The following is a 13389-nucleotide window of genomic DNA, read 5'->3' as shown; positions in this document are numbered from 1 at the left end:
ATTTTGGGAAACTTTAACAGTGCTGCCAACTTTGGAAAAAGTCATCCCAATTTACTGTGTCGAGTTGGCATTGTACAGAAATGGACAGCCATATTGGTCTAGAAATGTTAATTTATTTATTTTTATTTCTATTTGTACAGGGGTAACACTTCGTACTAAATATGTAAGGTCATATCTACATGGGTTTGATTACAGAAACTAATAAAGTATTCTCTAAATAATGAAAAAAAGAATAAGACTATAAGAGCAAGAAGCAATTTAAATATGTTCAGGGACCATTTTCATCTCCAGAATTAAGGATTATTTTAATCTTACATCATTGTCTTTTGTCTTTTGCTTTCCTTTTTAGTTTTATTTTAGAATTCCCTATTTTTAATGTTCATACAGAGATTTCTTTAACTGAAATACCAAATAGTTTCTTTGGTGTGAAAAACTATAATAGTACACAGGATCCTAATGAGATAATTAATAATGTGAAATAGGAAGTAAAGGGCTAAAGGTGTAGGGAAAGTGAGACGGGTGGGGGAAAGGTAATAAGGGAGAGGAAAAAAATATGAGAAACTGAAAAAATGGAAATAGTTTGTGTAAATGGGGAGGGGAAGGGGGGGAAAGGATGGCAGGGACAAGGGGGAAAAATGAGAATCAAGACCTATTATATAAAGTTACAGAATCCCAATGATGAATGCAACTGTATTGTATACCTAGATTATACCAATAAACTCAATAAAAAGAAAAAAGAAAAAAAAATTCCCATCCGGCTTCTATTTCTGTAAATTAGTCTGTCTCCTGTTATTGTTTCACTCACATTAGCTCCATTTCCATATCAAATCAAAATGCGATCTTGTATGGACTCCATATTTTTTTGTAAATTTTGAGACCCATGAACAGCACTCTTAAACATTTCTGTAACGCAGGTTAAAAACTGTTGAACTTTTAAGTTGTGGATGACAATGGCCTTCACTAGGAACAGACTTTGCTTAATATATCCAGGTACTAAGGCCTATTACTGATATATAATAAAGAAACGTACTTTAGGATAGCAATACCTTTTATGCAGATGTAGAAGTGATTTCAAAAAAGTGACTAAAATTGCCTTTAAATTTTGAAATTGATTATTTTATTAATATTCATAGCTTTTAATTCAAGAATGTAATTTTAGGGCCAGGGATTTAGCTCAGTGGTGTAGCACCTGTCTCACAAGCTCAAGGTACTGAGTCCAATCACTAGTACTGCCAAAAAAAAAAAAAATTCTATTCAGGTTCTAGTAACTGAATATAAAGATTTCATATTGAGCTTCATCTCTAGTTAGTCCTTTTTATTTATTTGTTTATTCATTTATTATTATTATTATTTTATGAGACAGGATCTCTCTGAGTTGCTTTCACAGGCTGGGCTCGCTCATACCTACAATCTTCCCGCCTCAGTCTACAGACTTTCTACTAGTGTTGCATTTGATTATATGCATTATTTGGGTAAACCCCACTTTCTCATGGCAAATCATTCCTTAAGATTTAATTGGTAATTACAGTAATCTAGAACAGCTTAAATCTTTCCTAAAATTCAGCTATTTCCTTTTAAAGAGAGCATTACAAAAGCATTTTGAATCTGATTAGATTTTTTATTAATGGTCTTACTGTGATCCACTAATTTTTAGTTTTTCTCTACTGGGATGACAGTATGAAATCTGTTATGGTTTCTGTCTAACAAAAAGAAATTTTTTTCTTTGTGGCTAGCTTCATGGTCATTTGTTTCACAATATTTGAAAATATATACACTAAATGAATTTCATGATTCAAAATGTTTCAATTTTGATCTGACTTCTGAATGCTATGCACAAACTTAGCTATGCTGATGGCAAATTTGTCAATCTTGTTTACCCACTTTACATACTGTAATTTGATGTTGCTTCCTGGTTTTAATTTTTAAAATAAATTTTATTTTATCCCATTCCTGCCTTCAAGCTCATTCCCTTGCCTATGTACAGAAGCTTTGTTTCCATTTTTTCCTTCTATTTTCACTTTCATCAGTTAATTTCTGAATCCCTGCATGTTCTAAGACTGCTAAAACACCCTTGTGTTGTCACTTATCTTTAGATGACAGTTTGACTTAAGGTAAAAAATCTAAATTCAAAATAATTTTCCCTTACAACTTTAAAATAGTTGTAACTTCTAGCATGCCAATACAGATAAAAAGTCTGAGATCAATGAAATTTTCCCCTTATAGGTAAACTATTTTTTAGACATTTTAAGATTTTTTAAAAATGGGATTACAGAAATTTTATCAAGGTTTATTCTGTATTTTTCCGTATTTTTGCTCAATTATTTCAACCTTTTATTACCAATCTTTCACCGGAATTTTTTCTTATTCTTTTATTTATCTTCTGGAACTACTACATACAATAATTTGGACAAAAACTCTGAAACAGATATTCTACATTTTTGTAGGATTCTTTCAGCCAAAATTCTAGCTTAATAATTTCTCAGTCATATTTATTCAACTAAGCACCCTAGATATTAATCAATTTTAAAATTTACAATAATTTTTCCCTAAGTTTCTGGATCTTAAATTGCAGCAGTAACTTCTAGAACAGTGGTGGCAAAGCTATGACACTTGTGCTACATCAGGCATGCAGAGCCCTCTGTTGCCATTTGAGCCAAGTTGCCCTAGCATCACACCAGCATCTGAGCATCATGTAACAATGTACAGTGGGACAGTGTTGGCACTTTGTGATAAGTGTTTTGGGTTTCAGTTTGGGCAGTCTCTGAAAGGTTTGCCATCACTGAATCTCCTTGAAGACTTTGATAACATCATGTAATATGATTTACACATAAATCAATAATTAGTACTAATTATTTCATATAATACTAAGTACATTTACTATAAATCTATTTTTTTCTACATTGTTTCTCCAATAATTCTTTAAGTTTGGTTTCTTTCATGTTGCTCTTAGTAAAAGAGTAATAAGTGTTTATTGCTTCTTGGTTGTGAATCTGTTAGAGAGAGCCTACAGGTTTTTACACCTTTTCTGCAAAGATTCCAGACAGTCTCTCATATACTTTTTTCACAGCCCTTGAAAAATGTAACATCAAAACACTAGTGGAAAGCCAGCAGGTATGAGAGCTCTCTGACCACTAGGTCTCATATTATATATATATACACATACATACACACACACACATTCTATATATTCTATGTCTCACTTTAGTTGGCAGGCAGCAAGGTATTTATGGCTTTAGCTTAGAGGAATTCTATGAACCCAGAGATTGGACTAGATTTAAAAAAAAAAAAAACCTAGATTACCACACTACAGCCACCAATTTAATTATCATCTATATGTATGTGTTTGTCAGTTCTTTGGCTCTCTTGGTTTCACTATGATCTGATTGTTTTCTAGTGTGGTAATTAATTTATTATTAAAATTTTTTATCACTGAATTTTTCTGTAACTTAACTGAAAGATCTGGAACTCTCCTAAACTCATACTTTGCACTACACTTTAATAGATATCAAACCCAGGTGCTGTAATTTCAGTACTCTTGGAGAATAAGGCAAGAAGATTCCAAGTTCAAATCCCAGCTGGACAACTTAGCAAAACCTTGTCCCTAAAAAAAAAAAAAAAAAAAGTACAGATGTCAAACCGCAATAAAAGTTGTGCTCATACCGCTCAATTTTGGACATTCAAAAATGGTAAATTAAATGCTACGTATATTTTACCACCAAAAAAGTCAGCTTATATTCAAAACAGACAATTTCATTGCAAAACAAATGTTAAATACTGTAGGTAAGATAACCTGACAATGTTTTTCTCTTGCAAACAAAAACAATTCTCAAATATGTTTGAACATACACTGCCAATATTTGCCTTTGTAGTTTTTTTTTTCTTCCTATGTGTTAAGTTTGTTATGCAAGAAAACCACTAGTCCTAATTCACAACTAAATTTTTTAAAAGCTAGTTTTGGACCATATGTCTATTACAGATTTTTCCAATGCTTTCACAAAGCATTGCAGAGAGTCCTCCACACGTAAGTGTACTTACAAAAGGGCAGAAGCTCCTATTTTCATATGAGAATCATAGGCACCAAAAATTTGAGAGGCCTATTAATGTTCCCAAAGGGCAATTGCTATTACCATCACAATCACCTGGAACACTCATTAAAATACATTACCTCCAAATAATAAACTCTGGTCAATCTGGAGTGGAACCCTTAAACTCTCACTTTTAGAAAAATTCAAACAGATCATAGGTAAATTTCTTTGGTTATTAAATTAGTGTCTCATTTTTTAATAAAGAAACAAGTAATCATTGGAAAATAGAAGTTGAAAAGTGATTAAAGGAATTATATGAATCCTTATTATAAAAGCAATGAAGATATAAAGACCAAGGATCATAAAAATTAATCTGCTTGTAGAACGGACTAAAAAAAATCTATAAAACATCCAATGGAATATACATAAAATTTGAATTTGACTTTATTAGTATTTTACAAATAAGCTAATCTTTATAAAGAATTATGCTTCCCATCGCTTCTCGGCCTTTTGGCTAAGATCAAGTGTAGAATTATGCTTCCCACAAAAAATTTTCTCATTCTAAAACATTTAACTAGAAGCTGTTACACAGGATTTGTGTTATCTAAGACTCTTCTCAAGTTTCATGTCTTAATTAGGTTACCAGAGATACTGTACTTTAAAAACCCCAATGTCATGCCAAAAGAACCAAATACTAAAACTCACAGAAATCTATTATTTTTTTTACCTTAGTCTTTCCACAAGTACTTTAAAATATAGGAGGAAGAAGAAGGTAATCAAGTGTTACTATTCTTAAAGATACAAACTTTAGTCTTCAACTGACCTTCCCTCACTTGGTCCAAAGTGCTCAACTGGATCTAAGTGCCTACTGGATTTTTCTAGCTTAAAGCTAATCAAACCTAGGTCACTATTAAAAAATAATAGTGATGGTCAGAAAAAAAAAAAACTCATTTAAGCCTTGTTTTATGTCATACACAAAAAAAGAACCAAGTTGAAATTTTACAAATACCCATACATTCATTTCATGCGTTATATTACTTAACATACTCACACATTTATACATCTAGTACCTTAAATTTTTGAAGAGCTAATTTTATTGAAAGAGTCCTTTCTTAAAAGGGGTCCTAGTAAAGACTCAAAAAGCACCACTTAGAAAAGACTCAAGATTCATTAAGAGTATTGCTTTCCAGTCATAGATGGTCATTTGAAAATAAATGACTCCATAGATTATCTATCAGTCGTATGTTTTCTTGTTGAATATGGAAGCAAAGAAGCCATAACAAGTTAAAAAAATATTTCAAACAGAAATCATTCTTTTTTAAAAAAGAAAAAATATTTGTAGCTTTGATATTTGGGCAAAGACACTGACAAAAAAACTAACACAACTGTGGAAAACTTATTCATATTCAAATGTATTTTCAGGAAGATTCCAAGGTTTGACACAGGCACAAGGAAAAAGAACAAACTAAGACAATTATAAACAAGGTAAATTACAGACTGACCTCTATTTGAAATGTGCTTAAAAATATAGTTTAGTTACACTTTAAAAATATGATTGAGAAAAATTTTTAATTCAAGTCTTCTCAATCATTTCAAAATACCTGTGAGGTGAATTCATACATTAAGGCAAATAATGATTTTAAGTATGCATTTAATTGATCAAGAGTTTAAATTGCTAATCCAGGGAGAAAGCTGTTAAAAAAAATTTTATTGCTACAAAGGGAAACGTACACAAAAAGCTTTTAAGCTATCTTAACACAAATTACTAATCAATGTCTACAATGGTTAAAAAAAAATACACAGAACACACAATACTTGCCCAATTTATCTTGTCTAGGGTAAGTATTAAAAAAAATCAATGCTTACTTGAAAATGTATTCAAAAGCAGCATTTAAGTTCAAATGATTAGAATAAGATATACTAACAATATACATGTATTATCCTTAACACCAATGAAGTAATAAAAATTAAGCTTAAAAATTATACAAACAATTTATTGGATCTTCTAAGTTTGGTAGCTATAAAAACTAAACTAAAAATAGTATTACTTCCATTTTATTAAACAAATGTCAAACATTTAGAAATTATATAAAACAATTTCAATGTGTGGAATGCATGCAACATGGGTGTTAGTTCATTATTTTAAGCTATGAAAACTCTTACCCCTCCCTTTCCACATTAGGACAGAAATTTAAAGATCCTTTTAAATCTAATACCGCATACTTAATTTTCCTCAGGTTGCTCAACAGGGAAGTCAATAGGCTCTTCCTTTGCTGCTTCTTCCTCCTCCTCTTCTTCCCCAGCTCCCTCTACTTCCCCCTCTGCTCTATCCTCACTCGCTATTCCTCCTTCCTCCCCTCCCTCTGTGTCACCCTCTCCCTCTATTGTTTCACTTTCTCCCACTTCCTCCACTTCTTCTACTTCTTCTGCTTCCCCCACTTCCTCTTCTTCCTCTTCTTCTTCTTCCTCCTCTTCAATAGGTTCATCAATCTTTTCTTCATCCTCTTCATCTCCTTCTATTTGCTGATCCTGAGAATGATCTTGATTTTCAAAAGGATTTTCACCCTAAAAACATGAAAAATAGCTTTTACACTTGATCTTAGCCAAAAGGCCGAGAAGTGATGAAAAATAGCTTTTAAATAAACAATTTATTTTTGCAGTGAAATTTTTATTTGTCATGAAAATTAAATATTAGCTAAAATTTTTTCACTTATGACAAATGCAGTAAATATTTACTGAGTACATACTTTACATCAATTTGGATATGTAATTTCCTGAAATCACTGTTATACTCCACAAACTGGAATACTTAAAGAGTACTTAACTGCCTAGAGTGCGAAAGTACTAGAATACTTAACAGAATTTCTAAAATCATATCATACAGGAAAGACAAGACAAATATGTGGATTTTGGTAGAAATAAAACAGATGAGACAAACATTTGCACTCTATTTAATTCCATAACTATTCAGTGTATTAATGCTGTAGGATCTCTTTAAACCTCAAACAAATAAGTACCTTGTTTACCTACTAAATACGCCTTACTTTCACTTTAAAAAAAATTGAAGTCTTTCATTCATTCATTCAGTAAACATCCACAGGTAAATTTTTATTTTAATAACTATGTATATAGGTTGAATCTCATATAAATTTAAATTGGATCACATCAGAAGACTATATTAGTATACCTAGAAATGAAGAAGCACTACAAGTTATTGAACAGTATTAAGACCAATGCTTTATTTTAAAATGAACAGATATGAATGTGCAGGGTGAAGTGGAGCAGAAGAGAAGCAATACTGAAGCTAGAGGTGTAGCTCAGAGGTAGAATGCGTGCTTAGGAAGCCCAGTGTTCAATCCCCAGCCAAAAAAAGGGGAGGGGAGTACTAATGAGGGGGCTATTCTAAGAGCTCAGAAAAGGAAAATGTAAAAGATATAGCAACAGTATTAAAAGAATAGGTAAATTAGAATGGGTAGAGAGAACTGCGTACTATATAAATTGAAATTAAGATGTCTGTCTAACCAGCAGCTATAAATTTATAACTCAAATGAGAGGACAGTTCAGAGTACAGTACTTTTATGTGTGAATTTCTTCAAGAGCGTTCATAGTGAAGTCAAGGTCTTATATGAGCCAAATCCAAGGTAGAACTGAAGGAGTGAGTAGAAACAGGGCTCAGAATAAAACCCTGGAAAATGCCCATATGTGGGGACAGAGGTTAGACAAAAAAGAACACTCAGTGCAGCAGAAACCAGAATGGTACTATATCTGCCAAAACCGAGTTTCAAGAATAAGTGAAACAAAGCCTGGAGTGAGGCAGGACTGCAGTGAGCTCAAGGCCAGCCTGGGCTACATAGTGAGTTTAAGATCAATGTGAACTACACAGTGAGAAACAGTCACAGAAAGGAGACAGAGAGGGAGAGAGGGAGGGAGAAAGAGAGAGGGAGGGAGAGGCAAAGAGAACAAGTGATACATCAGTAATATCAAATAAGGCAAACAGACAAAAGTAGAAAAGGAGTGAAAAATGCCATGAGTCAAATCATTGTTAAAGCTGAATAAAAGTTCTTAAAGATTTACTTTTGTATATATAAAATAAACAACTGTATGTTGAAAAAATGTTAAGGGCCACTAGATACAATAGTTGAGTCTTAAGCAAGAGCACTTTCAAAAATATGATGTATGTGGGAGTCAGCGGTAGCTATCCAAGAGTATATTGTCGCAATTTCCTGTAAAGCTTGCTGAAAAAATTGCAAGCCTGGTTGCTTACTCTGAGATTTCAATTTAGCCAAGTGCTAGAGCTCTTGCTAAAATTATTAATTCCTGACTCAATCCCAGATCTAAATCAAAATTCCTAGGGCAAAAGCCTGGTAACCTATATATTTAAAAAGCAGACTTCCAGGAAGATAGCAGAATGGTGAGCAGTAGAGAAAAAGCCTTTCTGAAATTTGGTATCCTGACACTGGAATACAGTAGCATGAGAAGGAGGAGGGATGTGGGTCCCTGGGATTCAGGAAGGATCTGAGGAGAGAATTCAAATCTACAGGGAGAGTGAAGAGAGAGACTTTAACAGAGAGGGAAGACTCAAGCAGCACACTCTCCCATAGCCCAGACTCTAGGCAAGGGAACAGTGGGCTGAACCTGCAGATGCATTGTGACACTGGTGATGCCATAGGCCTCCAGAGAATGGAGCCATGGATGCTCCAGACTGCAGAGGCTGGTGAGTTATCTGGATTCAGACCCCACCCAGGAGAAGGTGACTGGCCAGTAGCCATCTTGGAGGGGCCAATTGAGCTTAGAACTCAGAACAGCCGCAAACAGACTCCATGTAGAGGCTCCTGGTGCCTCTGTGTGGGTGCAGAGTCCAAGTCAGCAGGAGGTCAGGGAGCAGAGTTCCAGTAGGCAATAAACACACAGACTGCTGCACACTCAAGGAATCTGGTTCCAGCCTCATAGTCAGAAACTGGCCTGAACTTCACAGGAACTAAAGGGGTAGGCTGGCTGGGATTACTGACTACTTTGCTATAAGGCTGCAGCTAGCTTGCTGGGATTAATCAATTTGGCTCTGGACTCTGTCTGCCCACATTGCCTAACAGTGACAGGAAAGACACACCTTGACTTGGGAGCACTTCTCTTTTTCTATTTATTTTGTTTTAGTTTTTGCTGATTGTTTCAACATGGTTTCTAGTTTTGTTGTTGTTGTTCTGTTCTTGTTTTTATTATTTCCTTTTCTCTCTCTCCCATCTTCTTCACCAGTTTCCTCAAGTTTGTCCTCCCACCTTGCTTCTGATATCTTCCTCTTCTATTTCTGTTTTTTACCCCCATGATCCTGAAGGGTAAAACTGCCATATTAATGGCTACAATTTGTCATTTTCTAGGCTGCATTTGATGTTATTTTTATTGTTGATTGTATTACTTTAGCCAAGGTGACATAATTGTGTTAATCAGTTGGTATACCAATACTGAGACTGCCTAAGGGTCTTAAAAACAAACAAACAAACAAACAAACAAAAAACAAAAAAACAACCTATAGGTCAGTGCCAAAGACCTGGCAGCTGGGTCAAGTAGGCAGAAATTTCTCATCCCAAATAGGATCTTGCAACACTCAAAACCCAAAATCTAGCTATACATGGAAGACATTTCTGAGAAATAGTCATTTCCTAAGGGTTCTGAACACTGGCCATAAAGCTACTTGTCATAAGCAATTTATAAACAATTTACAAACATCAACCCAGGAATCAAACAAACAAACAAAAAAGAAAAGAAAAAAAAAATTGAAGACATTTAAACAAGATGAAACCTCCCTCAGACTTTCAGCTCAGCAAAGGCAAAGAAGTGGACCAATCTGAAAGCCACCCACCTGGATTCTCTGAAGTAGTAACAGCAAAAGTAACAAAGCTATAGAAAAAAATCGAAGCAAAGATAATTTTCCAGATAATACCAGAGATGATGACCAGAATGAAAGACATGCTTAGTGACTTTAGAGTAGAAACAGGTTTAAAAAAAAACAACAAAAAAAAAACCAATTCAGGAACATGACAGAAACCATGAACACCCAATACAGGAAAGAAATGGGATCCAAGAAACAGATTCAAACAGATGCCCAGGAGCTTAAAAGCTCCACTGAAAGTACATACAGCAGAATGAGAATGAGCTAATGTGAGGACAGACTATCAGACATAGACAACAGGATTGCAGTTAGCAATCATGAAAGAGATTTTTAAAAAATAACAAGGGACCATGAGAAATCAATCAGCCAGCTGCTAGATGATGCAGAGAAGAATAACATAAGATTGACTGGAGTCAATGAAAAAGCAGAAGGGCTGGGGATTAAGCTCAGTGGTGCTGCCTGCTTCACAAATGTAAGGTCCCGAGTTTGAACCCCAGTATCAAGAAAAGAAAAAGCAGGGGATAGCGCAAAAGACAAAAACAACAACAACAAAAAAAAACCTGTTCTCAGAAGCAACGGCAGAAAACTTCCAAACAGGGAAAAAGAATTCGACATACAGATAAGTGACACATGTAAGACTCCAATTAGCCATCATCATCATCATCATCATCATCATCATCATTTTAAAATCCCCACAGCATATAAGAGTCAAGATCTCAGAAATTCAACAGAAGAAAAGAATATTAAAAGCTGTTAGAGAAAAGAAACAAAATCACCTACAAAGGAAAGCCCATCAGAGTCATAGCAGACTTGTTAACATAAACCCTCAAGTCAAGGACAGTTTGGAGTGAAGTATTTCAAGACCTAAAGGAAAAACCTCCAACCCAGATTGAGGTATCCTACAAAACTATCTTTCAAAATTGATAGAGAAATAAGATAGCTCACATGACAAAGAACACCTGAAGAAATTCATGACCACCAAATAAGCATTCCAATGTATTCTGAAGGATATTTTAGAAAGAGACACAAAGGAACCCCAACAGAAGGAATCCATCAGAAAAGGCAAGAAATTAAACAGAAAAGGAAAGAAAGCAAAAAACAAGAAAATAAAATGACAGAGGTAAGACAATATATATCAGTTATAAATAACCAATCAATATTAATGGTCTCAATTCACCAACCCAAAGAAACAGACTGGCAAAATGGATTAAGAAGTAAGATCCAACAACCTGCCGCACACAAGAAACACATGTGATTCAAAAAGAACTTCATGGACTGAAAGTCAAGAGATGGAAAATAATATTGTATATGACAGAAACCCAGAAAAAACCAGGGGCAGCTATTCTATCTGCAGACAAAGTGGATTTCAAGTCAAGACTGATTGTGAGAGACAAGGGTCATTATATCCTTGTAAAGGGAACAATCCAAGAGGAAGAGATAACAATCATAAACATATATACACTGAATAGCAGTGGACCCAACTAAATAATAATGGACATGAAAAATCATGTAAGCACTAATACAGTAGTAATGGAAGACCTCAATGCTCCACTATCACAAATAGATCAACTGGACAAAAAAATCAACAATGAAATAAATATTAGAAATGAACCAAACTTTTGAACAAATGGACTTAGTGGATGTCTGCAGAATGTTCCACTCCACATCAGAATATAAATTCTTCTCAGCTACACAAGAGACTTCCTCCAAAATAGAGTACATATAGCTCACAGAACATACTTAAGTAAATGCAAAGGAAATGAAATTATCCCATGCATATATTATCAGACCACAGGGCAATGAAACTGGAAATCAATGGCAAAAGAAACCACAAGAACTTCATAAACAAAAGGAAATTGAATAACACCCTCCTGAACCACCAATGGATCACACAGGAAATTAAAGAAATCAAATTTTACAATTAATAACGAAAACACAATATACCAGAACTTACAGGACGCAATGAAAGCAGTCCTATGAGGACTGCTTGGCTCAAATAAACAATCTAATGTTGAACCTGAAGCTTCTAGAAAAAGAAGAGCAAGTCAAGCCCAAAGCTCATAAGGGAGGAAATTATAAAAATCAGAGCAAAAATTAATGCAATGGAGACTAAGAAAACAATACAAAGAATCAATGAATCAAAGAGTTGGTTCTTTACAAGATTAGATAAAATTGACAAACCCTTAGCCAATCTTATTAAAAAAAAGGAAAAAGATTCAAATCCATGCAATTAGTAATGAAAAGGGTGAAATCACAACAGACCCTGCAAAAATCATACTCTGAGAACCTATATTCTAATAAGATGGAAATTACAGAAAAAAAAGATTCCTAGATACATATGAATCACCAAACCTGAATCAAGAAGATACAGAAATTCTAAATAAACCAGTATCAGCCAATAAAATTGAAGATGTAATTCAAAACCTACCAACAAAGAAAATCCTGACCCTGATGGATTCACTGCTGAATTCTACTATAAGTTTAGAGAAGACATAATACCACTACTCCTGAGACTCTTTAATGAAATTGAAAGGGAAGCAATACTCCCAAATTTATTCCTAGGAGTAAGCATTACCCTTTTTTCAAAATCAGAAAGATCTAACCAAAAAGGAGAATTAAAGGCCAATCTCCCTAATGAACACCAAAAAATCCTCCATAAGATACTGGCAAACAGAATTCAGAAATCAAGAAAGTTATACACCATGACCAAGCGGGTTTTATCCCAGGCAAGGATGGTTCAACATACACAAATCAATAAATGTAATATATTACATTAACAGAGCCAAAGACAAAAACTATATGATCCTCTGAATAGATGCAGAAAAAGCATTTGACAAGGTCCAATACACATCAAGATTTAAAAAAAAAACAAAAACCTACAGAAAATAGGTATAATCTTTATCTCAATCTGATAAAAGTCATATATGACAAACCAACAGCCCAAATCATACTAAATGGACAAAAACTGAAAGTGTTCACTCTAAAGTCAGGAGTATAACAAGGATGTCCACTGTCACCACTCTTGTTCAATAGAGTTCTAAAAACACTAGCTAGAGCAATTAGACAAAAGAAAGTAGTAAAAGGAAAAAGGACAGGAAAGAAAGAAGTTAATTATCATTATTTGGGGATGAAAGGATACTACTCTATACAGAAGACCCCAAAAACTCCACCAAAAGACTTATAGATTTGATAACCAAATTCAGGAGCATAGCTTGATACAAAGTCAACACTTAAAAATCAATTGCCTTCATGTACACAAATAGATTCACTGATAGAAATTAAGAGAAACAATTCCTTTCACAGCATCCAAAAAAATTAAATACCTAGGAATCAATTTAATGAAGTAAAATACCTTTCCATTGAAAACTACAGTACTCTGAAAAAGAAGATGGAAAAGGGTATCAGAAAATGGAAAGATATCCCTTATTCTTGGATAGGAAGTGAGAGTGGCCATACTTTCAAAATTGTTATACAATTCAA

At 34.0% G+C, this 13389-nt stretch overlaps 1 protein-coding gene and 1 pseudogene across 4 annotated transcripts in view; one reads left to right on the top strand and one right to left on the bottom strand.

Annotated features, from left to right (window-relative positions):
- The first annotated feature begins 4519 nt into the window (after positions 1 to 4519).
- Positions 4520 to 4696, top strand: LOC117284082 (annotated as a pseudogene).
- An 846-nt stretch (positions 4697 to 5542) lies between these two features.
- Znf326 (zinc finger protein 326) overlaps positions 5543 to 13389 on the bottom strand; it is a 45422-nt gene continuing 37575 nt past the window's right edge. For 2 of the 4 annotated variants that reach the window (XM_033758258.1, XM_019206144.2), the window contains exon 8: positions 5545 to 6590. In XM_033758258.1, coding sequence (XP_033614149.1) covers positions 6249 to 6590 — 342 coding nt within the window. In that variant the 3' untranslated portion in view covers positions 5545 to 6248. Of the gene's footprint in view, positions 6591 to 13389 lie in introns of all 4 variants that reach the window. The other 2 variants (XM_019206141.2, XM_033758257.1) reach the window with 2 other exon arrangements.

The sequence above is a fragment of the Fukomys damarensis genome, unplaced genomic scaffold (assembly GCF_012274545.1).
Source record: "Fukomys damarensis isolate Sample0158 unplaced genomic scaffold, DMR_v1.0_HiC HiC_scaffold_33, whole genome shotgun sequence".
Taxonomy (NCBI): Eukaryota; Metazoa; Chordata; class Mammalia; order Rodentia; family Bathyergidae; genus Fukomys; species Fukomys damarensis.
This window is presented reverse-complemented; position numbering and strand designations above follow the sequence as displayed.